Genomic DNA, 9,961 nt, shown 5'->3' with positions numbered 1-9,961 from the left:
GGGTAAAGCCTGGGGGCACAGACCTGACATGAGTACCACGCTTTGGAAGGATGTAGGGTGCTTTAGTAGAGTATTTTGAGTGCTATATGTTGTCTGGAGTCATACTGAAAGCTTTGTGGCTACTGAGAGTCCTCAGTAACTTAGGTGACCTCTAAAATCATACCACAGTGTTAGCTGGAGACGAGAAGGCACATTCACTCTCACCCACAGCAAGACACCTGAAAGAGTTCCTCTGCAGGATGTGTGAAAGGGAGAGGCAGGAAACTACTCGAAGGCTACTTGAGAAAACTTAAGTTCCTCAGCAGAGGGACTTAACAAATAGTCCTCATGAGACATTTAATGAATGCTGAAAAAGATTACTTTCTCAAAAATATGCTATCAATGCAAATTAAGTGACCCGATTTGGCATGTGACATGGTGAAAAGTCTTTCCTAGAAGCCTGTTGGACAGCCCTGCTCTTCTGTCCCACGGCTTTGTCATTTTCAGCAAGGCAAGCAACATGAACCCCACTTCAATAACACCTTCCATCCATGAAACATTATCACTGATTTTTTAAAATTTCTCTCTCACCTAACCACACAGAAAAAGTACATGGGTCTGTACTCTGAAGTGGAAAAGGATGCCCAACCTTGCAGCAGATGGGGAAACTTTACAGGCAGCCCTGCCATCTGCTAGGACGTGGAGCCGCAGCGGTCTCTCATCGCTGTGATACTTCCTCACTGCTACACTCACGAAGCAGCAGAGAGCACAAAGCCCGCTGCAAGTGCTCCTCCAGGCAGGCAGTGCGACCCCCCCACCCACCTCAGCTCTGTCGTGGGAGGGGGCCACAGGCCCAGGCAGAAGCAGAGCAGCAGACCGAGTGCTTCTCCTAACTCTCATCTACCTGAAAGTCATCCAGCTCCCTGCTCCTGTTCTGCCCCTGTAAAAAGCCAGGAAAGTGATTTTGGTTTGCACTTTCCAGTGCTGTGACACGTACTGATGTGAAGTTCTACCCAAGAACTAGATTTCACTATAGCTGCCTGTCCAGTTTAAAATGGGCATTTCCCAAGCACAACCATCCCGCAGATTTTTAAGTATGCAAATCCTGTGTACATTAAAAACCCACAGTCAACAGCTCAATCTTTAATCATAGCCTGAATAATTTTTACGGGTTAATATTTAAGCCGGTTTTGTATTCTCTTATTTAGAGAGTAGCTGTCTAACATTCATTTCAAGCTTCTGTGATTGCTAGTGAAAGTAGGTAATAGGAAAGTGTAATAGGAGACTGTGCTATAGCTTCTGTTAGTTGAGAAAAGCCCATAAAACTTAACATTTGCATATTGTCATTGTTTTAACTGAAACTTCCTTTAAATGTGTTTCCTTTCCATCAAGCGTATGTGAAAGGTGACCTCTTATCCATTTACATACCTCCCTAGTGGTCATGTAACCCAGTTTTACGTCAAACTGTCAATTATGATAAGGGACACAATAAGAACAGCCTAAGTGTTGATAACCTGTTTCCTGGCTTTACTCAGAAGTTCTGTTTAAGAGTCCACTTGTGTTCTTCTTTCAGCCTTCTGCTGAAAGCGAAAGCAACATCCACCCAAAACATTTTGCAAACAGATACTCTGTGTTCAGTGGACATTTAAGTTTACAGTTTCCATGATGAATAGTATGAAGACAACTCCATTTTGAACTGTGTGATTCAGTAACTAAAGGATGCATCTGGTAAGAACAACTTCCTACCGAAGAGGCAGGGCAGTTTGGTGTGCAGGAAATAAAAAGCTAGCCACAATTTTCTGATTTTGCATTTTAAAGACCTGAGGTGTTTCTTATTACTATGTACATGGCAAACAACTCGCTCATAACTGTCAAAGCTGTGTGAAAATCATGCATATCACACACCCTACCCGGAAGAGAGAAGCTCCAGTGAGAGTCATGCCATTGTGTTAGTCAGTGGAAAGACTGGAAGAGTTCACTAGCTCCTCAGTAACTGGGCCAGCCTGGGTTAGCACCGTAGCAGACAGGAAAGTTCTTAGAGGTCACTGTCTTCACAGACCTCAATAGCTATCCTGCTTATTAATATTTTCTAGTAAAAAACAGAATCACCCATATAAGGCTCCAAGGTGCGTTAAAAATAAATTACCAAGAAAGAAAACCTGCCAGTTACTTCATTCATTCCAACAAAAATCTTATTTGTGAAACCGTTAATCTGTATTTGCAGTAAGTACAAATATCTATCCATCCATCCATCTTTTCATACTGTTTACACAGTTAAAGTGCATGACTAGTATTTCTGGCAACATTCAAACTTTATAGCCAGAAACAACATCAACTCGTCTCTAAGTGTCTATCATTTCAAGAACATAATAAATTTCATGAACTTGAAAACAGTAACAGAAGGAGGCTACAGAAATGCCGTCACGTAACTATGAGAATTCTGATCATTAAGACTTTGTTACTGAACTAATGAACTCTCCATTAAAATTATTTAGACGAAAGAATGCAGACACAATTGGAATCTGCCAAGGGATTTTATTCACTTCTAGAAGATGGAGTTTAACTGAGTTTCCTCAATTTTTGCTTTTTCCTATAGTCTAGGCTTAGAAACTACAAATCTTCACTAAATGCAAATCAGAGAAAGAAGGGGGAAAAAAGGTACTTCCATATAACTGTGAATTTTATCTAACCTTTCTTTGATGCACAATTAATTTAAAATGTTTCTCAACACAGGTGATGAGCATCAAGTACTAGATTTGACTTTATAAAATAATCCTACCTACAACCAATAGTAACCTAAGAAAAACTTTCTCAGTCAGGTACTAGCCCTTATCACTTCCCTCGTCCCTTCCTGTGCTGCCCTCTCTGCAGTTACATCATCAATACTTAAAAACTCTCAGAAGCTGATGCTGAATCAAGAAAAGCAAACCAAGTGGTCATTAACAATTTATAATAGACATTGCGGGGGGGGCAGGGGCTGACATGACTTTTTTATCACAAAATTTTAAGATATGTGTGATTCTCTAGGAGCCACTGAAGCAAGAGGTATGTTTTGTAACAGTTAATGTCACAATATAGAAATACCTGGCATTTCAAGGCAGGTAACAGGAAGACCCACCAGCAATTGCAGAGGAAACTGGACTGCACAGTTATGGTTTCTCATTAGAACTTTGTCTTCCTAACTGTCAATGCAGCATGCTAAGTAATACATGTAACAGCATATTTTTCATAGTACCCAGATCAGCAAAAGCAACTAAACTGCCCCCATTGGTGCTATTAAGCACCGCCTTTCAACGCTGTATTCAGTGCTTCCCATCTAAATGTGAGTACTCCAGGTAGGTCGTGCTATAAATTGTTTACTGGAATTTCTAGTGAAGTTCCAGTAAACTATCACTTTGTCAGAAGACTCCACGTAAGTGTGTAACTTAAACTTTTAAATTTATTGTGGTTACTGTAATTTAGACAGGCTCCATAATGGTTCTTTTTAACAACAATAAAAAGTACTCAACAGTACATGTCAATATTTCTCATAACCAGAGAGAATAAATCTTCATAAAGACTCCTCCAATGAAGTAAAAAATTTACCGGTGACAATATTTATTCTTGAGGGGTCAGTGTGCATTACAGGGTATGGTGAATGTTTAAAAGACCTCTCTGGAACTAAAACCATTGGCTTTCTAATTTAGAATTTCTCTCCACTAATACAAGATGATTGATTGCCTTTATTTCATGTACCCCTTGATTTTTCCTTTAATTCATCATGGGCTGCTTTAAGCCAAATGCATTTAAAATCTGTCACAAGGAGAGTGGTCTCTTTTAAATTGTTGTAAAGTAATGAAAGGACACAGTAAATCAATCTCATTTCTGCCTTACCAAAGGATAACCTTTGCTCTATTAAAGTTGTTTAGACAATCTCAGTGCTCTACCTCACTTTCTGAGTAATAAACATATATGGCACTGTCATCTCAGAGATGCCTTTAGGATTTCAGTGAGTGAAGGTAACTAATTAATTAGAAACTTATACATACGCACTTATGTATTTGTATATATCCACTTGAAAAAGCTTTGTTGTTAAAGTATTCTGTGTTTTCAAATGGTTTCAGCAGTACATACTATTGCCCTAATTTTGTACATATTTATATGTGTAAGCATACACGCACACCCCCCAAACACACTCAGGTACATACATCCATTGCGTAAGATAGAAAAGAATAGAGAATTCACAGCAAAGCTGAAACCATGATAGAATTTTAAAATTTACTATATGGCTCACTGGTCACCAATTGATGCTTGTGAATTAATATAAGGAGTCAATGAAGCAATATACTTTAGAAGGGAGAGCACTGATTTCACACAGTGGCACTGAAGAACTTTTCTGTTTATAAAGCATATGTGAGACCTAATTTATTTTCCCCTTCCCCCTAAGCCAGCTGGCCACGTTTTACCATGAAAGGGAGTATAAAACATAGTGCATGTAAACACCGAAGACTGTGAGGACCCTTGAGATCCCTCTCACTTTTATGTTCCTATGACACGGCTGAACCTCCAAATTTATTTCCACCTACACAAAGCAAAAAATATATAGAAGATGCATGAAATAAGCAATATATTATTTATATGTCATAAATTCAGCCAAAAGAAAACAAAGTGTGTTGCCACTACCTTCTGGCATGCAACAAGAAGTTGCGTAAACAGTAGCAAATTTGCAGAAAAATTGTGTCTAAAAACATGTAGTGGACAAAAAAAATTTTTATTCACATCCCCAAGTTAACTGGATGTCAGAGACTTTTCAAAGGATAAAATTTCACCTTTAAAGGAATCCAGAAATTACAGGCACTGCATTTAAAAAGAGAGATGGTGTGTGTGTTTTAAAACACATGAAATATATACTGTATCTTTTTAAAAGAACCATGTTATAGTAATTATAACACATTTCATAATACAACAATCTTTGAGAGGTTAAAAAAATAGCAATACACAAGAAAATTTACTGAAAAATGAATGGTTGGCAAAACCACTAATTGTCATTTGGTATTTTCATAAAAGTGTACAGATGTTTCCAGTTAGGTCTCACTGGTTAAAAAAAAGGTTGGCAAAGCATCAACTATCTAGAATAAACGATCATCTTTATGATTTTCTCTGAACTCTGCATGTGGTGACCTTTAAAACGGACATACTGCCACCTTGCCCTGGGAGTGGGTAGGGATAGGGAGTTCCAGATGAAGCACACTTCAGCTGTATCCCAGAAAACACAGAACAGGTAGGTTTTACTGAAAAATGAAACAGGCATGTGTACCAACTGTTGACAGGAACCCAACTCTGAGAAAGAAATACAGTACAATAAATACAAAGGACTATTCAACAGCCCTTTCTTATTGCCACATTCAGCTTTTTTCCTTGTAACATTTTACATGCTCTTAATTTCAAAGTCCTCTACTGTTAAGATCTAGGAGCCACACAAACACACATCATAAAATATGTTAAAGTTCTAACAGGTCTGAATTTATTCCTGTTACTAGCTATGTAGCATTTCTGTATATGCATGGCCTTGCTACTGACTGCAGCTAATTTGTTTGTAAGCCATCATTAATCTCGGCTGTATATTTTCACAGTTTGGATAAACACTTCATTTGCATTAAATTTACAGCATTAATGAGATGTGAAATTTAAAATGCTACTTGAAACATAAATGATGTAAGAAACTAGAACAAAAATGTGGTTTTATCACACTTTAAATCAGCAGACCAATTAAAACCTATTAAACTAGAAATGATGATGTGTTGCACTGTGAATTTGGTTTTGTAACTCATCTTCTAGAACTAAAATGAAGAAATGTAGGCTTAAAGATATGGGAAAACAAAACAAAACAAAACAAAATAGCTTGAAAATAGTAAGTTGGACTTGTTTTGGAAATCTTGCTTATTTTTTAAACTGACTTTGAAATGAGTATTTGTTCTTTATAGATCTCATTCTCTTTCCCAAAATTCTATTAAAGATTACATGTATGAGCTCTTGAAAAATAAAATAATTGAAAGAAATATGATCAGAAGTTCCTTAAGATGGCATAAATCTAATAAATAAAGCATATGCTAAATTGATGTTTCTCAAAGGGCTCAGTTTTGTTTTGAATAAACTTCATCTTCAGATGACAAATACTGAAACCCTTGCGATCCCAGTCTAATCCAAGATAACACTGGCAGCACGTAGGAAGGTAATATCGCAAAAGCTTCTCTATATCATTATGCCTATGTGAAACTTGCCCACCTGTTGCTGGTGTAGGAAGGATGGGTCTCTTGGGCTTAGTCCCACATATCGATTGGCTTGGGATGTGCCTGAGGCTGTGTAGGCTGATTAAGGAAGAACAAAACAGATTGATAAAAATACCAACCTATCATAACTATTACCCTGTACAAATATGAGAAATCCAGAGTTATGATTTTGCAATATATAGGATGTGTCTGTGTTTTTCCTTTATTTAAACTTCAATAGAATGCAAAAGAAAAATTGGACCAAATTTGGAAAGGCATGTGTAAATTCCTATAAACTTCAATGGAAGCTGTATGTGTAAATCATAATGATGTCTCTTGTTAAATAAAGGTCCCCTGATTAATTTTTTTTTTTTTTTATAAACAAGGTATGTATTTGAAGGAATCATGAGCCTGGTTCTCATTCCCATTACACCAATCTAAGGCATGAGTGAAATCACTGAGATTACAATGTTGAGAGAAAATACAAGTGCACACTTATTATTCGTACTGCTGTGAAGTCCCATCACAAGCAGTAAAAGAACAACAAAAAATGGAAACAAAAGTCCAGTTTACTTATGTGGCACCGAATGAAACTTTACAGGCCTTTGGAAACAGGATGTGTCTGATTAGTATTCTCATGAGAAGGGAGCTAGTTTTTACTATGCAGTATGATATTAAATATTGAGCTCCCCTATGCATCAGGAAACATCATTTTCCCAGGGGGACAACTTAAGGAAGTCTCTTGCTGTCTGCTATAGAAGATTAAAGAAATCCATCTCTGAGGAGAAAGGGCATGGTAGGTGATGCTGGGATTAGTTACAGGATATGGACCCTTCACCTGTAGGTCACATTCCTGTCTCATCTCTGCCAGTAATCCCCAAAAGCCATTACCATCTCATGGCCTTTGGTGGCACTTATGAAACGAGGTAGGTGGTCTTACTCCAGTTCCCAGATGGGGAAGTGGGGAGATGTCCTCACTGCAACTTGCAGCATCACAATCTGGAAACTTGCTGGCAGACAAAGCAAAACTACTAAAATTGAACAGACACACACGAGGATGCCAGTGAGGAGCTAGATGGGAGTTCTTGCTGAATTGGCCTGTTACTATTAAAGTCACACAGCAAATACAAGCAAACAAAATCCATTAACTTAAAAAAAAAAAAGGTTTTACACAGTAAGCAGGCTTTACTGAAAAACAGTCATAAAAATTAATCAGTTATTAGAAGGAAATTATGGTGGAGGCCACAAGGTTCCCCAAATATTATCAAAGCCTGCTGTTCTTTCTCATTCAAAACAATTTTGCTATTGCACTTCAGACTGAAAAGCAGTGCTAATCATTTGCCACTTTATTCTCATCAGACTGAATAATAATAACTTGTTGGCCAAGCATGTTTTTATATATATCTCTATATACATATTTTCAACCAAACAATCAGTTATTGCAAATAAAAATAAAGCTATGCCTTAAAATATATTTAGTATTGATTTTCTCATTAAGTTGACATTAGCACTCTGTGTGGCAGGCCTATTATGACTGATAATACAGTTTATAGGTCATATATCAGCAGGACATGATCCCTCATCTTTTGCTATTTTCTTCATCAACAAGCTATGTTCTTTCACTTTTTTGCTCTTACAGTTACTGATCCAGTTTCAAAAGGTTTTACCAAGCATATAGACTACTGCACTGCTCTGAAAAACACAATACTCTGAACATGCAGCATTTATGTGCTATGTCATACGCAGAACTGGCACATTCAAATAGAATTTGCACATAGGGGTTTTTTTATTTTTATTTATGTGCTGTAGTGACAGACATTGGATTGCTAGGCAAGAAGTTACTTGCACACTGCTGTGAAAGCATGAGGAGGCCTTATTTCAAGTATCTAAGCCGAGATGTTCTAAGGTTTATGGGGAATCAGGTACTCAAGTTTCAATGAATTGCACAAGAAACTGAGTGCTGACTTCATTTGAAAATATATAGTCCAAATTTTTATCTTAGTAGTAGGACAATGAACAGATCAGGTTTTTTTTCGTGTAATGATGAATAATATGGTCTGATTACCAGAAAACATCCTAATGCAGTTCTGACATTGTATTGGTTCTTTTTGCCATTTGCCTTAGAAACCGTGACCTCATCTGAGACAGCTATTTAGAACAGGCATGATCATGTCAAACAGGAAGCAGAATGAAACTGTGAATACTTGAAACTATACACTAACTCAGTTTTCTCAGATTTCTATTCTGGACCAAAAGTTTAGAGCAACAGCTTCTTGTTTGCTGCTAAGCCTAATTCTTAAAAGGTGCAAGAACCGTACCACAAAATAACAGGAAGGATATAGATATACTTTACCACCTTTTAACAAAAACTTCTGCTATACTAAAAGAACAGCTAAAATACTTCCATAAATCTACTCATGTAATTATTTGTTTATACTTAAACAATAGTTTGTCCAGAAATTACTACTATCATTCTATAACAAAGGCATAACCACTTTTCCTCCTTTGTATCTTGGACATTCCTGTGCACTTGAGCCTCATCTCTGCTTCACATTCTAATGAAAATATGTGAAGTAGATATTTTCTACTATACCTAGGAAACATACAGTTTATGGTGTCTGTTAACGACAGACCAAAAGTTAGGGACTGGATTCACAGTTCAAATACTAAACAGGCCTAAAGCAAATAATTTTAAACTAACAGACCCTAAAGAGATTAGTATTTTTAAAGACTGGTAAATTTTCTTCCAAAGTGTACGTTTTGAAGCATCTACTAAAAATCTTCATCGCTCTGCTAAATACTGGTAACATTGCCCATGACCAATCCAAATAAAAGTTCAAAGACAACAGAAATGCAGAAAGTAGTTGAAAAGCAACATTCTGCATCACTGAGCATAAGATGAGTATTTGGAAGAGAAGAAATTACTATACATAGTAACACTTTTGCTCTTATTTCCATTGAAGATAATAGGATAAATAATATGGTCCTATATAGTAATAAAGAGCTTAAAACATTAAAGTTAGGGTTTGGGGTTTGTTTTTTTTTTTAACGTACAGTGGATCTACCCATCCACTGAAGCAATGACAAGGAATTAAAATTTTCTTTTGCCACATCAGTTGTTTTTGCTAAAAATGACACAACCTATATCAACATGCAATTGTCATAGCTCGGATTCAGTATGCGTTGTAACAAGGCTTGATTTCTGTAGGAAAGCTCATTGAGGAGCAAATTATCCAATCGCTGTTTGGAATTCCGCCTGCGGGTCATTGTAAAACCTTGCTATCTGGGTGTGCTTCTCAATGTCTTAACAATGTCCACCTTAGATGAACAACCATGTTTTCTTTTTCTTGAACAGTGGTCAAATATGCAGGCTTTTCCCTTTCATTTTTGTTGTCATGTCACAAACTTTGGTTCATGCAACATGATGCATTGGTTGAAATTTGGGCAGGAAAAGCTTTGCAGTCAGATCACATTAGCTCTCCATGTAAAATGATGAGCATCCACTTGGTCAAATAGTAGGAAAAGGCACCTTTTTCTGGCCTCAATTTGAAATCATATCGAATCTTCGATGGACATTTTCTGTTTCCTAAAGAAATACTTACTGGTTGCTGTAGGTGAAGATGCCTCACCTTCAGTGGATGTAGTGATGGGTTTAGTATCTGTCATGGTCAGGGTCACAGGTCGCACCGCACTGTGATGGGGAGAGGGTGCCAAAACTGGAGTAAAATGGCCAG

At 37.2% G+C, this 9,961-nt stretch overlaps 1 protein-coding gene across 1 annotated transcript in view; it reads right to left on the bottom strand.

Moving 5' to 3' along the window:
* The window catches only part of NFIB (nuclear factor I/B), a gene marked incomplete at its 3' end in the record, with an annotated part of 47,624 nt that overhangs the window by 2,725 nt on the left and 34,938 nt on the right, over positions 1 to 9,961 (bottom strand). The window contains exons 6-7 of the mRNA XM_010297034.1: positions 9,830 to 9,961; positions 6,244 to 6,326 (exon numbers count right to left, since the gene is read on the bottom strand). The exon at positions 9,830 to 9,961 is cut by the window's right edge and continues 61 nt beyond it. Of these exons, the coding sequence (XP_010295336.1) occupies positions 6,244 to 6,326; positions 9,830 to 9,961 (215 nt within the window). The remainder of the gene's footprint in view (positions 1 to 6,243; positions 6,327 to 9,829) is intronic.

The sequence above is a fragment of the Phaethon lepturus genome, unplaced genomic scaffold (assembly GCF_000687285.1).
Source record: "Phaethon lepturus isolate BGI_N335 unplaced genomic scaffold, ASM68728v1 scaffold51591, whole genome shotgun sequence".
NCBI lineage: Eukaryota > Metazoa > Chordata > Aves > Phaethontiformes > Phaethontidae > Phaethon > Phaethon lepturus.
Note: the sequence above shows the minus strand (reverse complement) of the source record. Positions and strands in the feature narration are given on the sequence as shown.